The 18,156-nt window shown below is 41.9% G+C and overlaps 1 protein-coding gene across 1 annotated transcript in view; it reads left to right on the forward strand.

Annotated features, from left to right (window-relative positions):
* FLT3 (fms related receptor tyrosine kinase 3) overlaps window positions 1-18,156 on the forward strand; it is a 53,379-nt gene that overhangs the window by 6,013 nt on the left and 29,210 nt on the right. Inside the window, exons 2-4 of the mRNA XM_074914807.1 lie at window positions 14,836-14,960; window positions 16,593-16,795; window positions 17,580-17,695. Coding sequence (XP_074770908.1) covers window positions 14,836-14,960; window positions 16,593-16,795; window positions 17,580-17,695 — 444 coding nt within the window. The remainder of the gene's footprint in view (window positions 1-14,835; window positions 14,961-16,592; window positions 16,796-17,579; window positions 17,696-18,156) is intronic.

An 18,156-nucleotide genomic window follows, 5' to 3' on the forward strand; every position in this document is an offset into this window, starting at 1 on the left:
GTGGTCTCTCCATCCTTGGCGATATTTAAAATCCTACTGGATGTGGTCAGGGGCAACCTGTGCTAGCTGATCATGCTTTGAGCACAGGGTTGGAACAAGCGATCTCCAGAGGTGTCTTCCAACCTCATCCATACTGGGACTGTGTAGCAGCGAGGGCTGTGGAAAAAAAAGGCAACCCGCCAGCCAGGAAAGCTTGTTGCCAACATGGCCTTTCCCTGTTCGCAATGATTTCTCTAATGCTTGAGGAATCCTACCCTTTATTTCCTGGTTTTTGCATCCTTGCAAAAATATGTACCTTCCTAGTTTTCATATCATTTCAGCTCCTTCCTTTGCACTGCATCACATACAAACTTCTCTTCAGCACCAGAGTACAATGCTATTGCCTCAATGTGGATTTTTAAGGCAGTTTTGTGAGACGTCATGTGCTCATCTTTGCTAACAGTGCTGGCCTCAGTGCTATTTCCCCCCATTGCCTTTGGGACATTTTCTATGCTTCTTTTACCTATGATATATCTGTTTAGTTCGGGTCCATCTACATTTTTATTTAACCTGTAATATAAAAGAAGTTATTTGCCATTTATCAATAAAAAATAAAAAAAATCTAGGTATCATCTGTCAGGTTTCTGAGAACACCTTACTAACATGGAATTTATTTGTTTAGGGATTCTTTTTATTCAGGTTCCATACAATTGCAGAATGGATGTTTAGTCCCTATCAAGTAAAAATATAATAGTGAATGAATAATAAAAATCCCCCAGCATATCCTGGGGGATATGATCCAGCTTATTCCTTAGAACTGGATCCACTTTCCCCGAGGGCTGCTATGCACAGCTGTGGAAGCTGGGGAGATCTGCCTGCCCCTTGGCAGTGTCCTGTCCTGATATAAACCCGGGGGCCTTGCTGCAGAAAGCAACTTCAACCATGGGCAAGCTAGTCTGACCCTTTACACACCAGTGACCAGGAGGCAATGAGGAGGCAGATCCTGGAGTGCTACACTCGGAGGGAGGCAGCAAGTGGGGACAGGCTGAGGGCAGATGAACAGTGTCCCTAGAGGCTCGCATCTGAGGGCAAACCTGGAAGCCTTTATTTTTATCCTCTAGACAAGTCATCTGCAAAACGGCTTCAGAGCAGCTGTTGCTCAGTTTGAACCTTCCTGCAGACAGTGCTAGTTCCCTGTTCCCCCTTGAGTAAACACAACCCCGCACTGCAAACCCGCTCCCCATCTGGGTGGCAGCCCCCTGTCTCTCAGAGGTGACCACAGCAGGTACTCTGTCATCAGAAGATCAAGCGCTCACCCAGCAAAGGAAATCGCCCTCGGCCCGCGACAACAGATGTGTCAGGGTATTCCCATGGCGTCGCGCAAACTTCATTTGGATTTTTTTTTTTTTGAGCTCTCTAGCTTGGCAGTGCCACTTGCTGTTCCCCTCATCGATACTCAGAGAAATTATGCAGACTGCCAGTGTGTGAAAGCAGAAACTATAACTGCTTCGAAAATAAGAACTGAGGTGAGACAGCAAAAAGTCAGCTGCACCAAATTTACCCTAGAAAATATGTTTTTGTAGAAGTGTGAGTGAAGGGCTAAAGAACCAGGAGAGGACTGAGCAGCTGGAGCAAAGGCAGCTGCCTGGCTTGGCAGAGGCATCCTCTGACAGAAGGAAGACGCTCCCCGACCCCCAGAGAGGCCCTCTTCTCCCCGTTTCCTTCAGGGTCAGGCCTCGGGCCGTCACTTTTGAAGAAGTGGTTTCACTGTGGGCAGTGACGTGCACCCTTAAGGCAACCACCTGCACAGCTCGGTTTCACTCGCGGGGCTGGGGGACTGCAGGGCATCGCGAGCCATGGCAGCGGGCTGGCCCTGCGGCCGATCCACTGGAAGGCCATTTCAGCTAGCAGGTAAGGCCATCTTGTGCCACTCCTCAGATCCTTTTCTCTCCATTTCCCGTCTCTCACTGCTTATCTTCGCATCTTTCCTATTTTTTCTCCTTTGACGTCTTATCCATTCATTTTCTCCCACATCTTTTATTTTCTGTCATACCTTTCTTCTCTCTTCTGGGGATGCTCTTCTCCCTCCCATTGTCCTCATCTGTCCCAGCCCAGCTCGGCTTTTGTTCTCACTGCACCTGACACATGCTCAGGGCAAAAAGTATATAAATATACTGATTTTTTGTTTTGGGGTTTTTTTCTGATGTAAATGTGTTTCCTGGTGTTAATGCTAGCTTGACCCAATCAGTTTAAACAATCTGTCTGCAGCTTCCCAGGTAAATAATTTGTTGTTGTTGTTGTTGTTCAATGATCTAAATAGAAGAAGCATGATATTAACATCTAGAAAGTGCATTTGTTTTGATACAGTGAAGAGTTTTGGATTTTAAAGCTTGATTTCCTCTACTGAAAATCATCCCAACATTTAACTGCTAAGAGAAAAAGAAATAACATTTACTTCCATCTCAAATGCCCCAAACTATTTTTCTCTAGCTCTAAAATAAATGGCTTGCTCCTATCAAACATGATCTTGCCCAATCAAAATCCAGACCTGAAACAATAAGAGTGGGTTTTTTTCTGCTTGACACAGTTCTGATGTACGCCTGGGAAAGTTATTTAACAATCTGCGGTCCATTTTCAGCTCCATATACAGGGATAATAATATTTACTTCAAAGAGCAATAGTTAGATATTATTCATTCATGGTTGAAAGTCTACATGAGCTATTTGAAGAGAAGGTGGAGTAAAAATGAAAATGAGTATTTTATGATCTCCTGCTTTGCATGACTGCTGATAATACTACTAAGCAAACCCTGTCAAAGAGGGATTTCTGTGTTTTCTTCTTGACTCAGCTTTGCTAGTCTTGCAGGCTGCATAACAAAGTAAATAAAAATTGTTAGCATCTGGGATGTGACGATGCCCAAAGGCCCCTGTGAGGGATAGACTTCAGTGCAGCTCAGAGACAGTTCTGCAGAGAGAGAGCAAAAGGTGTGAGAGCCCCAAGGTGTCATCATCCTCCAGGAGGACTGGTGTTCTTTCTGTTGAGATATTATTTAGTCAGGATGAGGTATGTGGGGAGGCAGTGTTATTTCCTGTAAGGCTAGCTGTTATAGGGTAAAAAAGCAAATGCTTTTTGGACATAAAAACAGGCTAGGAGTTGAAGGATCAGAGGCACAGCTGACAGCAGAAATCCTGAGAACTTCTAGCTCCATACATCTCTCTGTAGCATATCACTCTTTAAAAGCAATTTTGATGTAAAAAAATGTTAAGTATTTAATTAATTATATGTAATTTATTAAAAATGCATATGTTCCCTTTAAGAATATATCTATTGTCTAGAGATAAGATCTAGTAATAAATTGCGCAGGTGGCAGACGGTATCATTATGATGAGCCAGAATCGTCAGAAACTGCAACAGTTAACCAGCAAAGAAAAAGAAAACTAAACTATAATAGCACCTAGAGGAGAATCTCCACAATATCTGTAGACTTAAGACACCAGGTCTGTCTTTAAATTATAGACCTCGAACTGCAAAAGCTGCAGGAAAGAAAAAGTATCTTGCCCATGTTATGTGCTGGAAATAAATGGTCCCCATCAACAAGGAATGTAATCCCAAGAACTTTAAAAAACAACACATACAACACAATATATATGTAAATACAGCTATATACATTAGAAGTCCTATTCCAGTTCCTCATCTTCTTAACTTTTTCTGGTCATCCCAAGCAAGAGCTTGTGGTTAAAGAGAATGTTATCTATCATACAATTAGCCTTGCATTAGTGAATGAGGTGGGAGGGTGGATGAGGCCTGGGAACTGAGGCAGTATCGTAGAATCATAGAATCACAGAATCACAGAATGGTTTGGGTTGGAAGGGACCTTCAAGATCATCTAGTTCCACCCCCCTGCCATGGGCAGGGACACCTTCCACTAGACCAGGTTGCTCAAAGCCCCGTCCAACCTGGCCTTGAACACTGCCAGGGAGGGGGCAGCCACAGCTTCTCTGGGCAACCTGTGCCAGTGCTTCACTATCCTCATAGTGAATAATTTCTTCCTTATATCTAATGTAAATCTACCCTCTTTCAGTTTAGTCATTACTCCTTGTCTTATCACTACATACCCTTGTATGTAGTAGTTTTATGTTTTACAAAATGGAAAATTTTGTGATGAACAGAGACTTTCAGTGACCTTTTTCATCAGGGGAAGTTTTCCATTAACAACGGCTCTTGCTCCCCTTTGTTTTTGTTGCTCCCTTTCCTAAGAGCTGTTCACGAGATTAACCGCAGTTTCAGGCACCTGAGAGAAATGAATCTGTGAGATGCTGACTGAGATCTCCCTATGGCTGGCAAATGAGAGGAAATTTTATATGAGCAAGGACTGCAAACTCAGGCCCTAATGAGCTCTGGATTAAATTATGGTGTGTCTGATTGCACAAAAACTATAGGACAATACTGTTGAAAAACCCTTCCCAGAACACACAGGTGTCTATTACATTCCTGTGTTGGAGACCAGGAAAATATGAGATGGACCAGCTCATTTCTTCTTTTTAAGGAGAACAACAGAAATGCTTGGGACACAGCCACCTGCAGGATCTGTCCATATCCCAGGAATACACCAATTTCTCTCCAACAAACCAGCTGACAAACATTCCAGAGCAAGTTTAGGCACCAAGCCCTGCCACTGGCAGGAAAGTGAAATCAATGAGCACCCTAGGGGGAATCAAGTTTGATCCTGACTACAGGCTCTTTCCCAAAACATGCAAAAACCTGGGTGCAAGCCGGCTGTGAATACAGAATAAGGCCAGTACATGGTCATATTCAGGGAAATAGTCATTCTCAGCAGAACATACTTTCATGGTCATCCATCACCATGTATTTCATGGATCAGAAGATAAGGTATCACTTCTGAAGTGGAGATTCCTGAAGGGGAAAGGATTGTGCTGGTAAAGGGTTATTTTCCAATGGAACTAAATGCAACTTAAAAGTGCGGGTGTTTTGTTTCTTTTGAGGTTTGGCCCCATTTGCTTTTCCCCCCTTTTCTCCAGAAAATTCCTCAGGTTACCCATATTTCAAGCTACTGAGAAGCTGGAAGATTCCCAGAGTCCAGTCTGACTGCCAGGGCCACCTCCACATCTCTGCCCAGCAATGAGTGGGTGCATGCTGCTGTGACTGCTCAGCAGAGGCAGGTTTGTCAGTGAAGCAGAGCTGTGGGCATCCTATCCTTCTGCAGCATCCCCTTCAAGACCCTTCCTATAATGACCCCAGAATAATACAGCACAGAGCACCTCTTGTTCACAGGTTTCTGAAAATGTAGCTTTCAAAAGACCTGAAACTTCATGGCATAAACTCATCCATGTTTCAGGTTCTGCTCTGTTAGCTGAGAAAATGTTTTTGTTCATTAGGTTGAGTTAGGTTTTCTGAAAATCTTCACAGAGATGTTTGCTGCAAAAGGCAGGGATGAAAAGGTCCAGCAAACAGCAGTGGAAATTAAACTGGAGAGTAAAACAGAGCCAAAATGTCGAAGAGCAGGAGTGGATGACCAATGAAGGCGAAAAGCAATTTTGTTTTTTAATAGTAACACTAGAAAAGGGCAAGGACTGTTTAATCCCAGTGATCACACACTTTTAAAAGGAAAATAGGGACCAAAAAGTCAGTCCAGAGACAACAAGCAGCAGCATTTCTCCAATGGGCAGGAAGACCTTATTTCCCATACAGCTTAACCCTATTGCTGTTAATAGAAGTGCATTTAAGAAGAAGCTATGGGGTTCTAAACTGAAACATAGTGCAAAATGCTTCCTTAAGAAATCTGTAACCCTTCAAACACAGATAATACCCTAAAAATTGCTGGTGTGTTTGAAGAAAAGACTCTTCTCTGTATTTTATGAAAAATAAAATAGTAACAAAGCTAGACAAATAGTTAGATAAATGTTGTGTGCCTATTTTCCATCCAAAGGAAGGAATGGCTCCCTAATTTTTCTAAGATATTTCCTTAAAAATGGCTAAAAAACCTGAACAGGGTAAACAGACAGAAAAGCTAGCTCTGTTACTGTTGTAAAAGTAAGATATTATTTGCTCCCTTCTTTGTAGTCTAGGCTTTGTTGTGTAGATAAGATTTCTAATGGGTGAGATATGAGGGCTGGTTTGAAAAGTGTTTTATTGTTACAACATGCTCTTTAAGGAATATCTTGAATTTTACATTTGTACAACTGCTTGGGAATTGCAATTGTATTTTAACCCTAACCTCATAATGATACAAATAAGAAAAACTCCTTTTTTTTGTTCTTTTTTACCAAATTTGGTACCAAATACCAACTACCATTTTTATCTTTTCATATTTTGTAGAAAAAACATCTCTCCCATTCTCCCTCTTTCTGTCCATCCTTTCCCCATACACAATTCAGGCCTTCTGTGTTCTCTTATCGCTCCCTCTTCCAGGAAAGGAAGGACAGTATACTGTAGTCAGTTGTGGAAATGGTTGTTTTCATTTAAAAGGGAAGTTTTACAATACTCGTATGACAAGTAGTATCATTTCATTATCTGCCATCTTCTGTTTTCATTTCTCTTTGAGTCAGGTCCTTTTCTCCTTGTTGATAAGGTGCCAGGAATCTCATACTTTACCTTTGGGTACTTAAATAAAGTAGCCCTTGCTTGCAAGAAGTTAGTAATTCCACTAATGTCATTAGAAGTTCTAGACTGTGTCAGATAATGAGACTGGAGTACTTAAACACAGAGTAGGTTTGGTGGTTTTTTTTTTTGTTTGTTTGTTTGTTTTTTTTTGTTTTTGTTTTTTTAAATGGAGTTAAAGCAAACTTACTTATGTCATTAGATGAGATGAATCTGTTTGCTTTGCTTCAGGGTTGTCGATCCAGCTCTTTAATGGCACAAACGTGCCATTCCCATGAGTAAACACCCTCTAGAGAAGAGTCAAGAATAAGGACAGTCCAATGCCACTTTCTGATTTATGGGGGACCTCTATGGTGGCATTACACCAGCACTTCTTTGCACATAGAACTGTCCCTTTGTTCACAGAATCACAGAAAGCTTGAGGTGGAAAGAGACTTCTAAAGGTCATCTGGTCCAACGTCCCTGCTCAAGCAGGACCACCTAGAGCCAGCTGCCCAGGACCCTGTCCAGGTAGCTTCTGAATAGCTCTGAGGGTGGAGACCACCACCTCTCCGGGCAACCTATGCCAGAGCTCCATCACCCACATAGTGAAAAAGTTTGTGCTCATTGCCTCTCATCCTGCCAGTGGGCACCACCTAAAAGAGCCTGACTCCATCCTCTTTGCACCACCCTTCAGATATTTATACACATTGATAAGATCTCCCTGAGCCTTCTGTTCTGCAGGCTGAACAGTCCCAGCTCTCTCAGCCTTTACTCATAGAAGAGATGCTCCAGTCATCATCTTTGTGGCCCTTTGCTGGATTTTTGCCAGTATGTCCATATATCTCTTACACTGAGGAACCCACAGCTGGACACGGGACTCCAGGTTTGTTGTTGCTAATGCTGAGTAGAGAGGAAGGACCTCTACCTGCTCGCAAAATACCTCCTAATGTGGCCCAGGATACCACTGTTCACCATATTTAGTGGGTTGCAAAGGTCTGGGTGTTGTGGGAGCCAAGAAGAAACTCCCTTGAGAGGACAGAAGATGTGGGTAAGAAGCAGAAGAAGAACCAGCCACAATGGAGGCTCTTCCTCAGAAAGAGAGGTTGCCATGGTAGCTGAGGTTCACTGCCTTTGCAGCCACTTTGAAACCACTTCCCAAAAAGGGTGTCCTCAGCAGTCCCAGTTATTCTTTGTAAACTGGATCACAAGTGTCTGGGATGGCCTGAACTGTGGGGAGAACAACAGAGATTTCAGTGAGCTCCCTGTGAGCACCAGCCCGAGCAGAGAAGTCACCATGGGATCACAGTCTGGGGGACCTGTGGAAGGGCTGTCATTCATTGAGCTAGTCCCATGCAAAGCTGACGAATAACAACAAGCAAAACAACAGTTCAGCTCTTTGAGCAGTGCCTTTATCTTGGTCTCACAGGGAAGGTAGATGGAAAGTTATCTTAGTGAAATGAAAGGCAAATAAGGGTTTGAATACAGCCCTGCAGTTCTTCCTCACCCAAACCCAGGTAAACAAAAAACAGAAGAGGCAGGACAGAGAGATAAACAGAGATAAATGTCTTACTTGCTTCAGCCTTCAGCATTTGCTTCGTGCTAAGGAGATAATTTAATTTTTTTTAAGATAAAAATCATGAGTTACTGGCATAGACTGAGAACTCAGAAAAGTGATTTCAAAGCCAATCTGTAAGTTAATGAGCAACATGGTGCTAGGGCCAGTTTGTATTTAGCAAAAAAGCCTGCAACAGCTGAAGGGTTGGGCTGCTCATAAATGTACACAGTCCCTAACAGCAATTCATTCCCAGAGGAACAGCAAGTCTCATGGACGCAGGGGGGCAGGTATATGATTAGAAAGTCTGACAAATTATATATAGATAAATCAAACTGGTTTGTTATTCATCCTGGCTTGAATGAATGCTGAAATCACAATATGAATTACAGAGCATGATTTGGAATCAGTCTGCAACAAAGTACATGGCAAAAGAAGTTAATAAGGTTGGATATGTAGTAGTACCATGTGAAAAATATGCCTGCACTTTGTGTCATCATTAGCTTATTTTTACTACATAAGGCACTGAAGCAAACATATCGGTAAGTAATTAGTAAAAAAACAGGAGTAGCTCTGCTGACTCCCAGCTACCTGTTCTGTTGGAGGAGGTTTTGTTTGGTTGTCTGACAGAGGAGTGTAAAATACATCCCCAGTGTGATAACTTGTTTAAAATCTACAGCCATCTCAATTATTCTCTGTTAAAATCTCAGTGCAATTCATAAGCTGACTGCAGTGAGCCATAGGCAGGGCTGCTGACTACTCTGTTAAGTAGAAATGTATTAGCATTGAAAGACATAATTTTATCCTATCCAAAAGATGAAGTTTGCTGAAATCTGTACCAAAAAATATGTTAGGACATAACAAGACAGAGCACAAATTCTTGGAAACAGTGGCCAAGTCATTAGATACATTTTTTTTTAAATGTGAAAGAGTAAATTTCTTGCAACTGTTTCCATGTGGGACCTTAAAGCGGAGGGTTGAGGAAAAGATGAGGAAAACTAAAAATATAGAAAATTAATTTGTGGACAGTCTTCCATGCTGCTTGTGGTAAACTATGCTGGAGCAGGCAGGTCCTGGCAGTGATGTACCTGAAGCAGACTGATCAAACTTCTTCTTTCTTTCTTTCTTTCTTTCTTTCTTTCTTTCTTTCTTTCTTTCTTTCTTTCTTTCTTTCTTTCTCATATGTTGAAAGATCTTTCAGATTCTGACATAGACTAAATTTGAAAAGACTAGGGAAGCAAACTTCTTAGGCAGAGGCAGTGTAGTTTTACTACAGAAGCTGACATAAAGTGACTAAGTTATGAAGCAGCAGAACCATTTGCTGGCACTTGCACTGGATGAATTAAAAATGGTTATTCACTGTGACAACTTCTGGTTTAATAGCTCTGCAAAAGAAATGCTTTTGAGACCACTGTAGTAAACAGGAGCATACCTACTTGAAGCTGTTCTGCTGAGTAGGAAGTTTTTACTGTATATGCACGAGTTGTTCTTGTGCAAAAAATACCTTTTTTTACTATTTTTTTTTTCCTTTCCAAAATGTTAGAACTGAGTCAGAATCCTGTCTGAGCCATGAAAGGATGACCTGGGATCTTCCCAGAAAGGGTCAGTCTTTTTAAGCTTTCTGTCATTTTATAGAAAATCAGAAAGGGTTTGCTGGAGACCCCATGGAAGAAAAGAAGAAAAAACCCCAGTTATCCGTCATCAGTGCTTTAATCCGTGTATGAAAGAATTTACGAGGATTTTTTGCTTCACGTTTCATTTCCTAACAACAAACCAACCCAGGGCAGCTCCCTCGCAAGCAAACAGGAGCCAAACTGGTCGAGTTAGTTACCGGCCGGAAAACTACCCCTGCACTTGGGAGGGCCGAGCGTGGGCTCCGCGCTGCCTCCGCGGCGGGGCGGGAGGCGGGCGGCGCTGGCGGGCGGCGCGGCGCTGGCGGGCGGGGGGGGGCGGCGCTGGCGGGCCGGCAGCGCCCCCTGGCGGCCGCCGCCCCGCCGGTGCGTTGTGGCGCTGGCGGCCTGGCTGAGCGGGACCCGGCTCGGGGCCGGAGGGCCCCGGGAACAAACCGGGGGGTGTCGTAGCCTGAACGGCTTCAGGGGGTAAAAATGGGAGCGGGGGGCGGATCCGGATGGAAAACCAATCCAGTAGAGGGTTGCAGGCAGTGACAGGTGACGGTGGCATTCCAGGATGCTGTATAATACCCGTGTTGTTTCTCATTATTAGTTTTTGACTAAGTACACAGAGCCTAATTAAGCACTTCACGAAGCCACGTGGTCTCCCCTGCTCCCCTCGTCTCACTGCTTTCCTGCTCAGTAATTCAAGTCTAGAGATTCTTGGTTCCCTTCCACTAAACCCTCCTGAAGAGCTGCCACACTCTATAGGCTTTTTTTTTTTCAGTCTCAAATCCCAATCATGTTTGAACAAGACTGCACAATTAAATCGGTTCATGTAATGTTTGTTGTAATTAACTGGTAAGACTAGATAAATGAGTGGTCCTGACCTAGATGTACCCCATCCAGTATTGCAACTAGTCACAGCATGAGCTGCAGCAGAAGCATCTTGTCACCCACCTCGCTTGTTAAACCTTGTTCTAACATGGTTATTATTCTGCAACATGGAGCAACACCTCTGGCCCCCTCACCGTGTGAGAATGAACTCACAGGCTGCATTTTTTTTTTAGAAGTTGGAGTTATTTAGTTTGAAAGGATAAAGACATTAAGGAAGGAAGGTGTGCTGAAAGGTGAGAAGAAGTTGTTTGATGGGAGAGAAAGAAGGTACAGGTAAAAGGTACTAATTCATTTAAGATCAGGGTTTTTTACCTATCCGACCTCCCTCTGATTTTTATCAAATTTATATTGAGTAAAATTCTAACTTCAGCATCCACCACTTAGGGCATGATTTGAGAAAAAGACAGCCACGTGCAAAGGTGTGGGGGTTTTAAGAGTTAATGCATGCTTATTAGGCTCACCCATGTCACCACTTTTACAGATTTGTTTCTGGCAGCACTTGACCGTGGCAGAACTACAGCTTTCCTGGAAAAAGGGTCTTTCTACCTTCCCCGATCAGGATGAAAATTTTGGAAAGTTGATCCAGAGTGTCTCACCCAGAGAAAACAGTCAGAAACCAAATAAATAGCAAAACATAGTTTGCTTTATGTAAGTCTCCTGAGCTGTAAAGATTGTTCAATGTCTGGGAAAGTCCTGACTGTGGTGTAAAATGCTAAGCACCCCTAGTTGAACACAAACACAAGATGCATCCCTTGGTACAAAGGGAAAGTTTCTCTCTTCATCCTTCACAGTGCCTCAGTTCCTCAGCTATTCTCTTTCTGATAAACTTAGACTTTCAACATATTTTGGAGAGACTTTCCCAATTTTCCAAAGGCTACTTTAATCATTACCCACTTGAAAATAAAATTTTGTAAGCAGTTCCATTAGGTGAGCCATCTGATAGCTGAACTAGCTTAAACAGCTTTTTGTTTTGAACTGCTACGGTAGATTCAGGCCTTTCTTCTCAGCACTGTAACATGTAAGCCCACTTTTTGACTTGTACAGGCATTTCCCCATGTATGTGCCTACACATCTTGATGAAATCCTGACTCAATTTATGGCAACTAGAGGTTTGTCTGACTTCAGTGAGAACAAGATTTCTCCTACTGCTTTTATTTTTGTATAACCTAGAAGAAGATTATGAAGATGGAAAGCAGGAATAAACAAACATTGTTCAGAGTCAGCAATTTATTTCCATTCCAGCTTCACTACAGTCTGGCAGTACACAAGATGATTATGCACACTACATATTTGATATTCCTTACCCAGTGTTTTCAGTTTCTGCAGTTCTTACTTAGGGCTTTTGAGAGGATGACTGATGACCATAACAGCAGCCTTTGAACAGGCCAGATAGAAGCTGAAAGATCAAGACAGTGAATGGTAATGGCATTATCATTTTCCAAATATTTATTTTCTTGATTCTACTTCTTCTGAAAAGCTCATTCATGCTCTCATTTTCTATTTTGTCAATATGCAACATATTTATCTTAGACCTACACAAGTTTAGGCCACTGCCTGTTATGTAAATACTTCTGACTGACACATTACTCCTTTTTTTCTCATTGTACAGCAGCTGGAATCATCTTGGTTTCAAAATATCCTTCCTTACCCTAAAAACCATCCTGGATTTCACATAAATAAGGGCAGGGCACATCAGTGACAAGCTATAGCAGTTACCAGGACAAGGAGTCCCATTTTCTCTTATACATGAGGGTGTCAGGGTGCTCATTACTCCCTCTTCCAGCATAGACTCCCGCATACTGTCCTTTACAGATGCAGTTCCAGTTCATCAGACATGGGTTTTGCATGTCTTGCTCACAGTCTAATTGCTACATCTGTCTGCTTCTGCCCAACTTTTAGCTGCAAATCTTTTCCCTGTGTTTAAATACATCTTTCCCTTTCCTACTGTGATGCTAGGCATCCTGCTAACAAGGCAATATGAGCAAAGTGGAGTAATGCCAGGGATAAATTAGCTTGGCTTGTACAGTCAGAAGCTAAAACTATTTGCAGATCAGAAGGCTGAAGCAAGGAAATGCTCAACAGGCCAAATGAGTTGATCTTTTGAGGTCATATTTTCAGGTGGTTTCAGCTGGTGTGTCTTGGAAACCAGTGGACATAGGTGGGTTTCCATCAGCTAAGCCTCTGTCTGTGAGCCATTCAGATGGTTTATGGTTTGAAAGGGTGAAAAGTAAACAAAAAACCGAAGTGAAGAAAGCTCTGCAGAGAAGGACTTGGTGAAAGGCTAATGAGAGGACTGGAAACATAGCTTGCATCAATGGTGAGGAATGCAGCATACTTGATGTAGATACCTAACGCATACCTGCCTTTCAGCTACTCTCTGGCACTCACCGTGTCAAGAAGTGCCAACATTATCTTTATAGCCAATGGAGGGAGAAACATGTCTCCACAAAGAAGTCCTGTTCACATCTCTTAGGAATCACAGACAGATGGGTAAATTCTTCCTCAGAGGTCTGCAAAGGCAGACCATTGCCTGTGTATACTGTGGAAAGGTGGCACCCAAAATGAAGTGTATGTTAGGTGCCTGAATGAGAAGGACTCAGTTTTAATCCACATTTGCCAAGAGACCTGAGAAGCAGTTGTCAAAGTGTTGCCAACTTAGAGCTCAGGCAGCTCCAGAAGGCACAAATGTCAGAGGAGACGGCAGCAGCTCTTACTTATTTCTTCCTTCTTCTAGTTTTGCTCTTTCCATCACCTGCAGAAACAATCTCACTACTTTCATCCTTCAAGCTCTTCCCAATATATTAACCTTTTTTTCTCCTTCAACTCTGCACCTTGCTTTATGTCCAACCATCTCAGGAGCTGAGGGGAAGAAAAAAGAAAAGCAACAAACCAAGACCTGAGGGCAGAAATTTTCCAGGTGACCAGGAGAGAGAGATTATTTTATGATTCAGTGCTTATTTGTACTGTAAAGGGCTGGCTTTAGGTTCTTAATGGAAATCAGACACATTTCACCAAGCCAGTTGTGCAGTCTTACTTCTGTTTTTCTTGTTTATGTGCAACAGTGGGGACAGGATTGTTATATTGCTCCCTTAAGGCTAATGGGTGACTTTTCAAGATGCAGTCCCTGCAGAAAGGCTCATATGAAGCATTCTAGAGAGATGATGCATTTGAGGCACCAGAAGCTTTCCCACTGCTCCTTACCTGTAAGGAGAAATGACATTTGCTACTCCTGCTAGGGCTTGTAGTTGGCAAGTGGGCTGTCCTGGCTGTATAGGCTCCTGGGTCATGACAGAGCCAGGGAGGTATGGAGGAAGGAGAAGGAAGGAGAAAGCCATGGGCTTACTCTTCCTTGCCCTCCACTTTTTGCATCTGCTTTCATCAAAATAGTGGGAATTGCTGCCTTGTTTGCTTCCCAGAGGAGGAAGAGCACAAGGCTGAATGGCATCTCAAGAGAAGCAGCATCTAACCTGGACCTCATTTGCAAGATGTTGGGGTGCACAAATCCATGCCAGGAAGACTCAGGAGAGTGTCCAGTATGTCAGATCAAATGCAGCCTGTCCTGGAGAGAAGGAAAATGGAAGGCTAGATCTTGAGTCCTTGGGTGAGCTGAGTGTGGGCTCTAGAGGCAAGTTGAAGGACTTTATTTGCCATTGCAGGTTAGAGGACTATATTTTGCTATTGCTTTGAGCAGGAGTGAGGGGTGCTTGGGGAGTGTTTCTGACTTGGAGACCTCTTTAGTGCCGATGGGAGGGATGGTGCATGATCATCCCATTGTTTGGGAGCAGCTCACAATGGGCAAACGCTGACCTGCAGCTGCAGGGTTTGGTGCTTGGGGGTTCTTCCAGAGACATGGATACAGAAGTGACCTGCAAGAGGGAACCTGTGTTCTATAATGTGGTTTCTAAAGGAGCCTCCATAACACATAGAGGCTTTTGTCTTTAGACATTTTCTGCCACATTATGGGACATACTTCTAAAGTGTGATATATCTGTGCTTTTGAAAGGCTCTCCAAATAGCGCCTCCACTCAGCTTCAATACACAAATACAGTTTGCAAATGCACACAATATCTGCATATTCCTTTTGTCTTTTTTTTTTGAAGATGTAATCTTTCTATAGTTTTGTTGTATTTTATTTTTACTAAAATTACTATGCCTGAGCAGAGATCTAGACATTTGGTTTCTATTTCTGTTTTACAGTTCTTGTTATGACAGCAGTTATTTTCACTTCTGCAATGAATCAAAATACATCTGAGATCACCTGTGTGTTTATCAGCCAGAAGGATGAAGGTTCAGGAACACCAGAAACATCGGTATCTCCTAAGGTAATAAAACAGAGAACAAGTTGCTTATGAAATATTCCTGTCCATTCCAGAAATACCTTCCCAGAAGCTTACAACACCCTAAACCTTTAGGCTGTGGGGATGTTACAGTCAAAATATCCAGGGTTAGGCCAAATATGACTACAGAAGGTTAGAGGGAAATATATATCACAATTCATACTCTGAAACTGTACATAGGTCAGTACCACTTTTCTCTAAAACGGATATTTTAATTACTGCTTTGATGCTGTCTCACATCAGCATGCCTGAATATCGCTGAATATTGCTCAACACTACTGGAAGTGTATCAACATAAAAAACATGTTCCTTTAAGAGGTGATTGCTGAGACCACGGTGTGAACTGGTGTCCTGCCACAGTGTATGTGTGCCACGGGTGCTGGGACTGATGGGGAAGCTGCTCTCTATTCCCACCACCAAAGAACACAAATCCCTGCCTGATCTAAACCTTGACTGAGACACCAAAGCTGGACAGGGAATGAAATGTGGTGTTTTTTTTTTTTCTTCTCTTCTGACTTGAAATGGCAGAAGGCCAAGAAGAGATAATATGCAACTAAATTCATGAAGAAGCTGAGACTTGTGCTTAAACTATTTCCTGAGGATTCCTGTTTCAAGACAGTTTTATGAAATCTTTTTAATTCCTGGACAAATAAATCAATAATTCAGATAACATATGAAGGTATACCAGCCAAAGCTGTACTGTCCTTGTATCTGATGAGGCAGAATATGGCTGTTATCTCTAGATACTTCTCAGATCAAGCAAAGGAAAAAAGAAGGAGCAAGGTATGAGAAGAAACAACTGGCCAAGCACAGTATGGGACAGAGAATGCAATGAACTCTGTCCTTTCATAAATTTACATCAGATAAATTTCACCCACCAAAGTAAGGGAGACATTTAGGGCTACTCTTCACATGGAGCTTGCCACCTTTTGCTGCAGCTAAGATTAGAGACTCATTAATATGTCAGTGGCTTTCATAATGACTGTGGAATATTCTCTTTCTGTTTGCAATTCTCCTTTAGCTGTATGTAGTAGTGAGGAAATGAAAGGTGTGAAGGCGCCCAGCTCAAATTCTTACCTACTAAAGCCCCCAAGGAGTCAAGAAGCAGTCTAGCTAGATGATATGGTGAGAAGCAGTGGGATGCTAAAAAAAAACATTCTGGCCCTGCCTTTGCATTGAGGTTGCAAACAGAAAAGTAGTATTGTAGTTCTGTGTCATCCTGTGGTTCTACTTGAAAGGAAACAAAAATGAAATTAAAGAATAGCCTATATCACTAAGGGAAATTATGCCTCTGACTAAAACTGTTCTGTTATGTCTGTCTAGAGAACAGAATTAATTCACCAGGAATCCGATATCAATTTCTTATGCAGTAGAATTCAACATATTTATGAATAAGTTGGAAAATAGAAATTAGAAAAAATAATAATAATAAAAACCAAAATGAAGGTATGATGAAGGTGTTATTTCAATACAATTTGTATTCATATTTGAGTATTACAAGGAAGTATTAATTTATGAAAAGTTTTCCAGATCATTCTTTTAAAATATTTTACTGCAAAAAAGCAAATAAAGTTAGTTGCTAATAAATATATAACAATCTGTCCTCTTGCATTGCAGATTTCTAACATTCTGGAAGATCTTGGGTGTTATTTGAATTCTCAAGGAACAGAGAATATCTATCAACCAACTAAAAATGTGGAAGTCAATGTGTATGAAGATATTGAATTAAGGATGATAATGAACATTTCGGAGATCATTTCATGCTTTTGGTTCTTTAAAGAGAGCAAAGCTTGTAAACCTTCACTGGACTCGGAGAATAGGTAGGTCAAGGGATGTACTGGATCAAAGATCCTTTAAGAGATCATTTCTTTTAGGATGCCAGTGGAATATTTTCTGTGACTGCTTGTGATTAATTTCATGTTATGCATTATCTTTTTAAATCTTCTAATCTTTCTTAACTGTTGTCATCCAGCAGCACATTGTTGATTGACATTTAGACACAGAGACACATATGAATCTTAAAGCCAAGCATAGTTTCAAATAAGCTCGCTCTTTTAATTTGTATAGCATCATGTATGGGAATCTTCAGGGACTTTCTGACATTGATCAATTTGAGCTTTGCAGCGCTCATATGAGGCAAAAATCATGATTTTATAGTCAAAGAAACTGAAGCATGAAGAATTATGTGACTTGTTAAGGTCACACTACAGATCAGAAAAAACAAGAGTAACAGCATCCTGATTCTCACAGCCAAACCTGGGCTAGAACCTAAGGTTGGATTATTGCCTCTCCCTGCAAAACATGCAGGATAGGACTGCAAGTAAAGCATTTCCCTGTGGACCTCCGCAGTTGTCCCAAGCTCAGGAAGTCCATCTGTACTGATACTCAGTGTTAAGTGTATGGTACCTGTGGTTCTAAGTTCCTACGTGCTTCTTCCGTAGGAAGATACATGATGAAAACACTTCAGGTTAAAGGGCACTATATAAATAATGAATACTAGTATCTCTGAAGGGTGTTTGCAAGAGCTAAAGAGCTAACATTTTATTGTGTGTGCTGCATATTGCCTTCTAGATAACAAATAGAGCTTTACTTTTTGTTTTATAGATATGTTACATCTTTGGCTTTTTCTCAAATAAAAGAAAAGCAAGCTGGAAAATACACCCTCTCGGTCATAAGTAAAACCGGCAATTACACAGTAGTTGTGTCTGTTCTCATCCGAAGTGAGTATATCTCAGATGAAAGGGGTTAATCCATCAATAAATTCAAGGGGAGAGGCTCAAGTTCAGTCAAAGCAATAAAGCTCTTATGTGCTGCGTTTCAAGCATCTTGCTAGATTTGCATAGGACTTGGAGCTGTCTTTGAGGCTGAAGTCAAAACCACAGGCTGCGTGAGAGTCAGCTTTCGCTAGTCAATAAACCATGCAAATGAACAAATAAAGATGTAAATGCATAGCAGCTCTCTTCTCCCCTATGAGAGATTCCCCTCTGTGCCAAAAGGAATAAATCGAGGATGGCTTTTATGTGCTCTCAAAGCTCACAGGCTAGATTTGTTTGCTTGCATCTTAACCTGTTCATTCTCGGTGTTGCCAGCTGGGCTGTTACATGGACCAGATCAGGACATCCCTTTTGGTTTTGGGTCTCTGGCACTCTGAAGTCATCCTTTGTCCCACTCTCACTTTTCT

Source organism: Athene noctua, chromosome 1 (assembly GCF_965140245.1).
Source record: "Athene noctua chromosome 1, bAthNoc1.hap1.1, whole genome shotgun sequence".
Classification (NCBI taxonomy): domain Eukaryota; kingdom Metazoa; phylum Chordata; class Aves; order Strigiformes; family Strigidae; genus Athene; species Athene noctua.